The sequence below is a fragment of the Xiphophorus couchianus genome, chromosome 2, assembly GCF_001444195.1.
Source record: "Xiphophorus couchianus chromosome 2, X_couchianus-1.0, whole genome shotgun sequence".
Classification (NCBI taxonomy): domain Eukaryota; kingdom Metazoa; phylum Chordata; class Actinopteri; order Cyprinodontiformes; family Poeciliidae; genus Xiphophorus; species Xiphophorus couchianus.
In genome coordinates, this window is record NC_040229.1 from 3,660,435 (window position 1) to 3,672,468 (window position 12,034).

At 42.5% G+C, this 12,034-nt stretch overlaps 2 protein-coding genes across 4 annotated transcripts; both read right to left on the minus strand.

Annotated features, from left to right (window-relative positions):
- Positions 1 to 260: 260 nt before the first annotated feature.
- On the minus strand, positions 261 to 5,477 carry pgp (phosphoglycolate phosphatase). Its single transcript, XM_028038348.1, has 2 exons — positions 4,670 to 5,477; positions 261 to 2,329 (listed from the first exon to the last, which is right to left on the minus strand). The coding sequence occupies exons 1-2, from the start codon at positions 5,262 to 5,264 to the stop codon at positions 1,986 to 1,988; spliced, it is 939 nt and encodes a 312-aa protein (XP_027894149.1). The 5' UTR covers positions 5,265 to 5,477; the 3' UTR covers positions 261 to 1,985.
- A 382-nt stretch (positions 5,478 to 5,859) lies between these two features.
- zdhhc4 (zDHHC palmitoyltransferase 4) lies at positions 5,860 to 10,122 on the minus strand. Of its 3 annotated transcripts, none has more exons than XR_003598146.1 (7): positions 9,169 to 10,067; positions 9,012 to 9,085; positions 7,924 to 8,102; positions 7,661 to 7,786; positions 6,680 to 6,924; positions 6,219 to 6,601; positions 5,860 to 5,995 (listed from the first exon to the last, which is right to left on the minus strand). XR_003598146.1 is itself a non-coding variant. In XM_028038329.1 (7 exons), the coding sequence occupies exons 2-7, from the start codon at positions 9,289 to 9,291 to the stop codon at positions 6,302 to 6,304; spliced, it is 1,047 nt and encodes a 348-aa protein (XP_027894130.1). In that variant the 5' UTR covers positions 9,292 to 9,298; positions 9,972 to 10,122; the 3' UTR covers positions 6,120 to 6,301. The 3 variants fall into 3 exon arrangements, 2 of the variants coding, with proteins under 2 accessions (XP_027894130.1, XP_027894136.1); XM_028038329.1 differs by lacking the exon at positions 5,860 to 5,995 and having other exon boundaries at positions 6,120 to 6,601; positions 9,169 to 9,298; positions 9,972 to 10,122; XM_028038335.1 differs by lacking the exon at positions 5,860 to 5,995 and having other exon boundaries at positions 6,120 to 6,601; positions 9,972 to 10,094.
- Positions 10,123 to 12,034: the final 1,912 nt, after the last annotated feature.

Below are 12,034 nucleotides of genomic sequence, written 5' to 3' on the forward strand. Positions count from 1 at the left end.
AGCCGCTCCGACTGAGGCTGGCTCACCTGGGCACGCGCTTTTTACCCCCACCCCGCCCAGCAGGTAGCACACCTCAGCACAAAACCCCTAAACTCCTGATCCTCCTCCAGGTTCGGGCCGCGCCGCCCGGCCCAGACAATGGACAAAGCGGCGCGGCGCGGCGCGGACAGCAGCCGTCAGCGGCCCGGAGGCGATAGGAGAGCCGGAACCGCTGACAGAACCAGGGTCACTTTCAGCTGAAACACTCAGGTGAGGCTGGCGCTGGGAAAATACTGGCTTTATTGGGGATCTTAAACATCCAGATACATCTTAAACATTTAGATACAAACTGGTCAGAAACGTGCGACGGCGTGGTACGGCCATAGATGGAAAAAAATAGATTTCCGCCAACAAACTAAAACTTGGAAGGTAATCTCACAAATTTTCTAGAAAAACTTGGAAATTTCTGCATTTCAAAAGTCAAAATGTTTCAATTTTTGATTTTTCTAGACAATTTCTGAGATTAATCTAAAATTTTAATTTTTTCCAGAAATTATTTGACTTAAAATCAGTAAATAAGTTTTTCTGGAAAATTTTTTAGATTCTTGTAGCCAACTTTTGAGTTTTCAAACTCACAAAAATGTCAAGTTCTTTTCTAGAAAACCTTTGAGATAATCAAAATTTGTGTTTTTAGCAGAAAATTACTTTTAATTCGATCCATAATACCAGTAAAAAGCCCCTCACACATCTTCCAAATGCATTGGTTGCACAACTTGTCATTGCACCACGAACTGAACCCAACAGGAACTTAACAGATTCTGGAGCAGACATGTCCAAACTGGTCACCAAGAAACAAAAAGAAACAAAATGCTGACTTTTTAATCCACTTAATAATAAACCAGTGGATTAAATTAGTCAAATGTTTTTTAAGGGATGTGTAAATAATCGCTGATCCAAACAGGTTTACTTCTAAAAGAAAAGGTCCAATTTGAGAATTTACTGAGCATAAAAACATTTTTGTTTTTATGCTTTTTATAACCTAGATTTATCACTTTAATTGAAAAGTAAAACCAAGTTTAATAACGTGATCAGAAGCAGCTCTGGATGGGTATGATCCTCACAACGTCTTGGGGATCAATACTTGGTGCTGCATCCAACATTTTCTATTGTAAGATTTTAACTTGGCTGTAATAATTTTGCCCCGATTTAAAATAAAAACAAAATCCTCCATCTGCATCGACCACCTTTTATCTCTAATTGGAGTCGTGGGTCGCAAAAACAATCAGTCCAGGGCCGTAAATGGCCCACGGGCCACGCTTTGGACACCCCTGTTTCAGAACCAACAGCTGCAGGCTGAACATGGCAATGCTCAACAGGAAATGACATCACAGACAGGCTGGAGACAAAGTGCTTCCTTACAGCTGCATGAACTGAAACAGAAACAATACTGCAGACGGCGGCTCTCCATCATAGGAATGGCCTAGTCAAAACATTAAGTACAGCCTGGATTTATTCTTCCTGCAGCTGTGACTCCATTTAAAGCTGCAGTAAGTTTTACATGTTAGTTAACACTGTCACCAGTTTAATACGAGGCAGATAATCAGTGGACAGACAGATCTCCAGATGCTCTGAGGAAATGAACCAAAAACAACCAATCAGAGGCAGGAGGCGGGGCTTAGCGCTGTCAATCATCCTCATGTACTGCTGCTAAATGTGCTAACAGAAGAGAAACAACCTACCAATAAAGGAAAACCGTTTATCCACTGTCATCTGTCGCTATGCTAACTAGCCTTAGCTATGCTAGCATAGCAGCGAGCAAAAGCCATGATTGACTGCGCTAAGCCCCGCCTCCTGCCTGCTTGGTTGTTTCTAGTTAGCATTTGGAGAAAGCAGAGGAGCTCTGTTTTTTCACAGATTATCTGTCTCACCATAGAATCATTTCAATAAATATACATTTTTATAAACGTTTCATCTGCAGCTTTAAGCCAAGTGATAAAATATTCCCTTCAAAGCGACGGGTCGTCTTCTCCCTGCAGCGCCGGCAGCAGGTCGGCGATGCTCTCCACATAATAGTCGGGCACCATGGCGCGGCGCTCGTCGTCGCCGCTGTCGCGGTGGGCGGCGGCCTCGGCGGCGGTGCTGACCCCGGTCAGGGTCAGCAGCGTCTTCAGGCCGCAGGCGGAGCCCAGCAGGATGTCGGTGTCCAGCCGGTCGCCGACCATCAGGCAGCGCTCCGGCCGCAGGCCGAACCGCCGCGCCACGCACTCAAACATGAAGCGGCTGGGTTTGCCCACCGTCTGGGCCTGGCGCTGGGCGGCCGTTTCCACGGCCTGCAGCAGGCAGCCCGTACCTGGAGAGGAGGAGGAAATGATGTCACTTCCTGTTTATACAAACACACATCATCTTTGAGCTAAAAATCCCTGAAGAACCAGATAAAACTGAAGATCATTAGTCATCTGGTTCTTCAGGGTCACGGTCTGACCCAGAAGCTTCAGGTCCGGCTGCAGCAGGGGGGTTCAAAGTGCGGCCCATGGGGCCATTAGTGGCCCTCTGAAGGATTTTAGGCGGCCCTGCAACCTCGATTCTAGAAATCATCAAAACTTCTAGGGCAGTGGGGTCCAAAGTGGGCCCCTGATTCCCGGCATCCTGCATGTTTTATTCTCTCCCTGGTTTAACTCACCTGGATCCCGTGATGGATCATTAGAGACTAAGAAGAACTTGGACCTGCTGAGAGGTTCTTACTAAAACCAGGGAGGGAATAAAACGTGCAGGATGCAACTGGCCCTCCAGGACTTTGGACACCCCCTGTTCTAGGGCAACATTTTCATCTTTATTTATTTATTTTACAGATAAACAAGAGTTGCAAAAAATATGCTCCCATTTACTAAATTTCTGGCATTCATCTTAATTTTGGAGTAACTAGAATCACAATTATTGACCTGCTTTTACTCAAAAGAAAATAATGTAGCCAAAATAATAAAAAAAATAAATATAAAGCAACCCGGAAAATGTAAAAACTGGTCTTGTACTGCAAAAACATTTTTTATGTTTAAAATGATTTACTGTATTGTTCACTATAAAAAGCTGACTTTTGCTGATTTCTGTAATTTTTTTAGTTTATAATTGAGCAGATATATATATTTTTAAAAAGCACAAAAGATTTGTTTTAAAAATGTAATAAAAATATATGATTCTTGGACTAGAGGGTCTCAAAAAGTGAACAAACGAGAGAAAATCAGCCTGATTGTCTCAAACCTGGCCACTGTACGCCGCCCCCTACTGGACGGCCAGTGGAAGCGCAGGGGTCCTCGTTAGATGGCCAACATCAACTAGGACTGATTTCATATTTTAAAGTATTGACGTTATATGTGGAGAACTGATATTAATATGTTCCTTAAAGTATCAAGCAGCACTGACCTGATTTTACCTGGAATTTTGTTACTAAAGTTTTTATAGCAAATATTAGGTCAGTTATGTGAGTTAGTTGGTTTTTATTGTTTAAGGCTGGAGAACATGACTAGTAACTAGTTACTTTGACAAGAGAAACTTTTTAAGGTACTTTAGCAGTCATTTTACTCCACTGTATTATGGGATGTTCTATTTATTAATAATTATTACCCACTGGTTTCATAACTTTAATGATAAAAAACAACAACTTATGATTAAATTTGTGATGTTGTGCTTATTTATTTTTTTAAGTCTACCAGAATTTGAACATTGTTATATTTTTGTCATGATTTTAAATATGAACTCAGATGTTATGATGGTTAGTAACTCGGGTCGCTTTTCTTCTACTCGAGTAAAACGTCGTTCCAGCAGAACTACTGGAACTCTGGAGAAGCTGCTGGTTTGATTCTTTTCTTTACCTAATGGCGCCGTCTCTCTCAGGACTCCTGGTTCTGAACAAATTCATTAATGCTCAATACAACCATCTATGGGATCACCATAGGAAACAACTGTGGACGCAATATTTAGGTGGCTATAGTTGCCTTGTTCTAATAATATTGTGCAGCATATTTAATATGAATCAGATTAATTCAGATTAGAACCATTTAATGGAAATCTTTACTTCAGCATAACTCCAGTTAGTTTATATTATTGTTTGTGTGTTTCAAATAAGTGGAAAGGCTGCATGCAGGATGAGCATCGCAGCAAACCTTCTGGATCATCTTCATGTCTAAATATTGACTGGGATCCTAACTGGGATCATCATCATGGTCCAGTCACTCATGTGGATTATAAAAAATTATATTTTAAATTCTACATGAAAATTATTATACGAGTAAAAAAATTACAAAAGTAAAACTTAAGGCTATTTAATTATATGAATAACATTCTAAAACATAAGTTATTTTTTATTTCTATTAAATATTTTTTTTTACAAATATTACAAAATAAGTTATGGCAAAGTTCTATTACATAAATGAAAAAATACTTAAAACTTTAGGAAGTTATTTTTTTATTTTATGTATATAAATCAAAAAGTTGAGTTATATTTCATTGTACAAATAAAACATATTCAGTCCTTCATTATTATACATCTAAAATAATAAAAGTTATGATGAAATTCTTATATAAATTTAGGTATAAATAAAGCCCTTCAGCTATCTTTCGTTACATATAATAATAATAATAATAATATTTAGTGTAACCCTCTTCCAGGACCAGCAGCCTGATCAGGTCTTCCTACCTGGAACCGCCTTGCCCCCCTCCAGAGGCAGCCTGGTGTCCCTGTTGGTTCCGACAAACAGGCAGTCCTTCTGGGTCAGGTACTGCATGGCTCGGTTCAGCTTCATGTAGCTGAAGTGTTCGTCGAACCCGACCACCACCGCCTGGACCTCCGGGTCCAGAGGCACGCTGGCCCAGTCCAGCTGCTTCCCGGACACCGGGTCCGGCCCCACGCCGACCGCCTGGATGCCCACGGCCTCCAGCTCCTGCCGCATGGCGTCGCTCCCCACCAGGTAGACCTTGCCCCGCAGCCCGCACTCCGACCGCAGGTACGCGGCGCAGCAGAACGCGGTTCCGAACACCTCGTCCTCCGCGGCGTCAAAGCCCAGAGAGGACAGCTTGTCGGCGTACATCTTCCGGGTCTTGGTGCTGTTGTTGGTGACGAAGAAGACCTTCTTGCCGCGCTGCTTGAGCAGGCTGATGACCCGGGCGGCCCCGGGGATGGCCTGGTCCCCCCGCCAGATCACGCCGTCGCAGTCGAACAGCACGCTGTCCACGGAATCCAGCAGCTGGCGGACCAGCGGCCCGCCCAGCCGCGCGCACCGGGACCCGGACATGAGGAGAGCTTCAGCCGCTCAGGCTCCAAGAACCGTCACAGACCCAATCCACGCTCACACTGGCATTTATTCGCTGTGGAAATTCACCCGACAACCCACCTGACCTTCTGCCCCGCGATGCGGCAATCTGCCCATCACTTCCGCACCGGCTTAAAGGGGAAGCGACGCAATTCTAAAAGTCCCGCCCACTTCCGGTAGAACAACCGTAATTTCCAGCCGGGTCTGTATACATTTATACATAAACATCTAAAATACTTAAGCTCTATTTCTATTATGTAAATTAGAAAATAAATTAAATGAAACTTTTTATTACTTTATTCAATACTAATGTGTATTAATATTACCCAGTAGTTAATTAAGCATAAATTTAAAGTGATGACCTCATGATGCCACCATCACTAAAACATTTAATTTGCATAAAAAGCTGAACTTTGAACATTTTGCCCAAATGAATTTTTTCCATTTCTGACTGAAATATAATTTTTGCCTCATTTCATCGATGTGTTACATGTTTGATGCATGTTAGTGTGTTTAAAGACTTTACTTTGAATTTAAAAAGAAAAACTACACATATAAAAAAATGTGCAATCAGAAATCTCAAAGCCAACTTAGGGGTTGCGACCCCCATGTTGAAGACCTCTTTATTTGGTAGAAAATGACACTATAAAAATAAACAGAACTGAATTAAATCAGACCCATAAAAGCAACTTGCTGTGTATAAAGTTTGTTTTTAATAATAATAATAATAATAATTTTTACTTTATTCATCCCAGCAGGGAAATTATTTTGCAGGTACAGCACACAACAGGAGCTGCGTCTGCAGGCGCCATTTTTGAAGGAGGACATGCGGCAAAGGTCGTCGGGACCGGGAGTCGAACCCGCGACGTCCGCGGGTCTAAGGCCTCCAAATGGGGGGCGTGCTAACCCGCTGCGCCACCACAGCACGCCCCTTTTGGTTTCTGCCGGGTCATTAGTGAAGCCCAGGAGGGTAAAGCTGCGTTTACAGCGCCGGTCCGTCCTGGCTGGCTGAGTCTTCCTCAGTTGCCTTTCTTCTGGCCGGCGTTCAGAGGGAAGAAGATCTCCCGCAGGTTTCCCAGCAGCCCCCGGCTGTAGCAGTGCCGCTCTGAGCGGTCGGGGGCGGGGCCACAGAGGCCGTCCGCCTGCGGCGCCGGGCGGCAGCGGCGACACGCCAAACCTCGGCTTTTGAACCATTCGTTGGACGTCTGGTTGACCAGAGCCAGGAAGCAGTGGAACATGGTGTAACCGGCGAGGAGGAAGAAGACGAAGACCACAAAGCCCAGCATGAAGACGATCCGTGGAAACGTCAGGAACAGATGCTGGGAGAAACATGGAGACGGATCATGGTCTTTGGCTCCATGAACCCAGTTTGGTTCTGATGCAAAGGATGTTGGTACCTGAACGATGAACAGCGGCCCGGCCGGCTGCTGCTGGCCGCGCTCGTCGACGTAGCTGGCTCTGAGCAGTCCTGAACGCAGCACGGCGTGAAGCAACATGTTCGCCGTCAGCAGGCCGATGGCCAGCGCCATGCCGCACACGCTCAGTAGGTACAGCAGGAAGTAGCGCGTGTTCCTGGCACCGACGCAGTTGTTGACCCAGACGCAGTGGTGGTCGAAGCGCTGGACGCACCTGTTGCAGACTCCTGAGGTTCAGACAAGAAAAGCTGCTAAAAGCCTGCATGACCTTTGACCTTTAGGCTGACCCCTGGCAGCTGCAAACATCAATGTGTTTCATCAACCAAAACAAAATAGCTAAACTCCCAAAGTAAGAAACTGATATAAAGTTTTAAATCATTTTTGCAGATACAAATCTTGAAAGTGTGGCATGCATTTTTACGTGGCTCCGTTTAATCAGAATAAAACCCAGTTCAGCAAATCGACTCGAGAAGTTGCCTATTCAGTAACCAGAGTCCTGCTGGCTAACGGCAACCAGCCAACCATCCCCGAGATAAAACATGGTGATGGCAGCATGATGCTGTGGGAATGCTTTGAATGGAGCTAAATAAAAGGAAAAATCCAGTTAGAGGCTGGGGGTCAACCAGCCTGAACATGCAGACATATTATGGGATGCTTTAAAGGTTGCTTATGTGTTAGAATGGCCTAGTCAAAGTCCAGACATAAATACAATTGAGACCCAGTTGTACCTAGACCTCCACCCATTCTGACTGAGCTTGAACTGTTTTACTATGACCAAGAGAGAAATGCATGCCACACTTTTCAGATTTTTATTTGGAAAACATTTTTGAAATCATGTTTCTTTTGGTTCACATCATAATTACGAGCTGCTCTGTGCTCATCAGCCGGCTAAAGTCCCAACCAAACACTGAAACGTTTGTGGCTGGAACTTTGCAGAATGTTGTGAGCAGAGTGTGAACTCACTGCAGTGTTTGGAGCGTGCCGGTTTGATAAGTTGACACGTTTCACAGGAAACTCCAGGGTGGAACAGCCGCCTGTCGTACGGATAGATGGGAATCAGGCTGGAGGCCTTCTTCTTTGTGACTGTTCCTGGTGAGACGCAACCCGCACAAAATAATCTAAAAAACTACATTAATGTCACTTTTTCCTACTAATCAAGAAAAATAACCCAACACCGCCTCTGTTCTGGCTTTAGGGTAAAAACTGGGGGGAAAGAGGAAGTGAACCTGGGTCTGTCTTGATGCACAGATAGAAGAAGAAGGTCTTGATGGCCAGCAGGACGTAAGGAACCGACAGGCTGGTCAGGCTGCTGTCCATCTCCCTGCAGAAACCAAACACCTCCAAGCTGAACTCAGCGAAGACGGCGCCTTCCAGCAGGATGTGCAGGTAAATGAACAAGCTGCTCCTGCAAAGAAACGCAGAAATAACATTTACACACAGGAGGAAATCACAACAGAGTGATGCAGCAAGGCTAAGAAAAATCATCTAAAGTCAGAATACTATGAAAAAATTCCTATAAAAAATAAACTCATAATATTGAAAGAAAAAAGTCATACAAGAATTAAGTCAAAATGTTACAAGAATTAAGCTGTACAATAAAATATCACAAAAAAAGTAAATTATTTAGGAATTAACTCATATTAAGGCCAATATAAGGCCAATATTATTATGAAAATAAAGTCTTAATATTAACAGAATAAAGTCTCAAAAGTCTGAGAAAAAAATTCATATGAACATAAATTCATAATATTAGAAAAGCTGTAATGATATAAAATTAATGTCTTGCAACATAAAGTTGTAACATTATGAGAATAAAGTGTTAATATTAACAGAATAAAGTATAATGAAATAATTTTATGGTAACTCTTACATGGAAAAAAAACTTAAAATGAGGAATGTTGAGCATGTTTATAATCTGATCCTTCATCTTTAACACAACAGCATCAGATTCCCATCAGCAGCAGGAAACAATCGTGAAATCGACTGGATCTAGAAGAAGCGCGAACCAGACGAGCTGCTCACGCCAAATCTTCATAACTTTATTGAAGCTTTTGTCTTATTAAAAAACTTTTGTCTCGTAATTTTTCATTTTTTTCAGGTAACATTGAGCTTTGATTCTTCTAATGACTCTATTCATGGAATTTAAAAAAATCTGTTAGTCTGTCCCTGATAGTCAACTTTTTGTCAACCCCTTAATTGGGGTCATAATGTTTAGTAAAAAAAAAAAAAAAAGAAGCTTTTTAAACTGAAAAGATTTGAAAAATGAAAAGTTCCAAACTACGTTCAATATTCAATGTTTTAATTAAAAATAAACCTCTGATGGAAGAGTCTGTGGAAGATCCAGTGTGAAAACCTCTGCAGCCACCGAGGAGTAAACGGTGAAACTACCTGGGAAGGAAATGCACCTGTATGAACCTCAACAGCGCCACTCAGCGGTGGGTTGAAGAAATGACAGAATTAAAAAAACTTACCTTTGTAACATAACTGATGAGAGTGTTAAAGGGGCTGTGCTGCTGGCCGGAGTATTTACAAACTAGGAACATACAGGTTAGCACTACCACGACGTAGATCCCAAACAAGGTGAGGAAGTCCATGTTTCACCTGGCAGGGGCGTACAGGTGTGTTAAACCTGTCCTTCCTGCCTCGGGAACGCTTTGCTGCTTTTAGCTCGGTCTATTCAGTTCTCATGTAAACAGAACATAAAAACTACAACATGAAGATCCGGTTCTCTGAAAGTCCCAGATAAATAACTTACGTTAGCATGCTAACCATAAACACAGCGGTCCCGCCGCTAGCATGCTAACCATAAACACAGCGGCCCCGCCGTTAGCATGCTAACCATAAACACAGCGGTCCCGCCGCTAGCATGCTAACCATAAACACAGCGGCCCCGCCGTTAGCATGCTAACCATAAACACAGCGGTCCCGCCGTTAGCATGCTAACCATAAACACAGCGGTCCCGCCGCTAGCATGCTAACCATAAACACAGCGGCCCCGCCGTTAGCATGCTAACCATAAACACAGCGGTCCCGCCGCTAGCATGCTAACCATAAACACAGCGGCCCCGCCGTTAGCATGCTAACCATAAACACAGCGGTCCCGCCGCTAGCATGCTAACCATAAACACAGCGGCCCCGCCGTTAGCATGCTAACCATAAACACAGCGGTCCCGCCGCTAGCATGCTAACCATAAACACAGCGGCCCCGCCGTTAGCATGCTAACCATAAACACAGCGGCTCACTCCCAAGAGCCAGATGTTGCTCTTCTCTCACCTCAACATAACTGGCCTGCTGACCACCAGGTTCACCTGTCTCTCCCACCTTCTGCATCCGTGAATGACGCTACTTCCGCAGCCTGACGCTAACATGATCACGTGGTTCTTGATGCGCTTCGCCGGGTCAAAATGGATGTAACTCCAGTAAAGGTATCTCTATTTCAATATAGTTTTACTCGATTGGATTAAAGATGTTAAATTACGGGATCAGACAGATAAAGAAATATTCAGAAATCCTGTTATTTTAAAGAGTAAATATAATAATAGAAAAATCATATAAATAAAGATAATTCCAAATTCAGGCAGAAGAAACACTTTTCCACTAATTATGAGCCTACCTGTAAAACTTACAGGGATGCACTTTTTGCATTAAAAAAGTTCTGTTTTTATAATAAAAATATAAAATAAAGTAGAAGAAGTTACACGGTATTCTCGGCCCAGTTATTCTTCTCTTCACAGATATTTTATGTCCCCAACCACAATTCAAGAATAAATTAGGACAAAAATACAACATTTAATCTATTTACCAGTCCTTTGTTAATTGATTCATGCGTTGCTTTGTGTGGGATTAAACTCTGTGATCTGTGACGTCAACACGCCTTGTTGTTGTTTCGTTTTAGCAGCACGCCGCCGCTGCACGTCGCCCACGGAGAACGTCACTCGCCGAGGATCCCGGGAAAAATTAAAGAGGAAGAAGGAGCCAAACGTTTTGTCCAAAGCTAGCATTAAATGATCCTCTTTTTTTTAATAATATATTAAGAGTTAGACCTTAGTTCATCAAAATCTACTTTTAACTGCTTTATTAAAACTTGACTGAATACAGGAAGAGTTTTCAAACGAAGGTTGACCCAGCAGACAAATTTGAGTTTTATTTAAGCTAAAATAATAAACATCTGGACGCCTCTCATTTAGCAAGGACAAACATTTGAATCTGCAATCCTGTTCCTACAAAAAGAATCTGATTATTTGTTTAATTAAAATAGTTCATGCTTAGTTTATTGTTATGTAGGTAAAAAAATATTTCAACATATTTAGTGATTTTAGTTTTTTTTAAATGATATTTGTTGGCCTGTGAGAATGTTTGAGCTGATGACATTACAAAAAGTCTGGACTCACCTGACGTTCAGAATAAAACACCTGCAGATGAAACACCTGTCCCTCTGCAGGTGTTTTAAGCTTGTGTCCCGCCCAGGCCCGCTCTCCGCGCCTCGATGCATGATGGGATACCGGCTGGGTCTGGTTGCGGACGCGGCCGGCGTGCAGCTCAGGTTTCGTCTCTCCAGTCTGGCAGGACCACATCACTGCGGAGCTGTGAGCTCACCTGTGGCTGCGCTATAAAAAGGTACTGGTTGTGTCCAGGTTAGACTGGAGGGAAACTTCCTGTCCTGGTGATTTTTCCATCTAAATCCTGCGATTTACAGTTAAAGCAGCTAAAGCGGTAAATGTTTCTGTCTGGATCGGTTTGTTTCCTGTTTGGGAGAATGCTCGCTTTGTTTAATTATTCAGGTGTAACGTACTGCCTGTTTACAGTGTGCTCTCTGCCACTAATAACTGTTTACAACACATCCAGGACTTTCTCTTGATCTGTAAGGATTGTTTGACATGATTTACTTAATATGATGTTTTGCAATAGTATTAAATTATGTGTAATAGAAAAATGTCTTTTCCATGATCAGTTTAATGTGAACTCCAGCTTCTCTTCCTGGTTAACATTAGGGTTGATTTAAATAAATAACATTTGTAAATATCATTTTGCAAAATATCTCAAACAAACTGGAACCCACTAAAACTGAATCACATGTTTTAATCAGTTACTCAGAGCTGAAATTGTCTTTCTATGAAATATGCTTTCACTGTTTCCTGGGTAGTTTTCTGGATGGATACTTTGATTCTACTTCAGTAAAATCTTAGAAATATATTGACAGATGATAAACAGGAAGTTCAATTCTTTTTTTAAATGAAACATAAATATTGGGTAACAGCATGCCTATAGTGAAATCTATCATCAGTAGTAAACGATGAATCTGCAGCTCAAAAATCATCAACATGAGAAAAGCTGAG

Coding starts and splice junctions, on each gene's coding strand:
- pgp (XM_028038348.1), bottom strand. CDS start 5,264: ATGTCCGGGTCCCGGTGCGCGCGGCTGGGCGGGCCGCTGGTCCGCCAG. Junction 2,330..4,669: donor GGGGGGCAAGGCGGTTCCAG/GTAGGAAGACCT, acceptor CCTCCTCTCCAG/GTACGGGCTGCCTGCTGCAG.
- zdhhc4 (XM_028038329.1), bottom strand. CDS start 9,291: ATGGACTTCCTCACCTTGTTTGGGATCTACGTCGTGGTAGTGCTAACC. Junction 8,103..9,011: donor CACAGACTCTTCCATCAGAG/GTTTATTTTTAA, acceptor GTTTCTTTGCAG/GAGCAGCTTGTTCATTTACC. Junction 7,787..7,923: donor GTGCATCAAGACAGACCCAG/GTTCACTTCCTC, acceptor GCGTCTCACCAG/GAACAGTCACAAAGAAGAAG.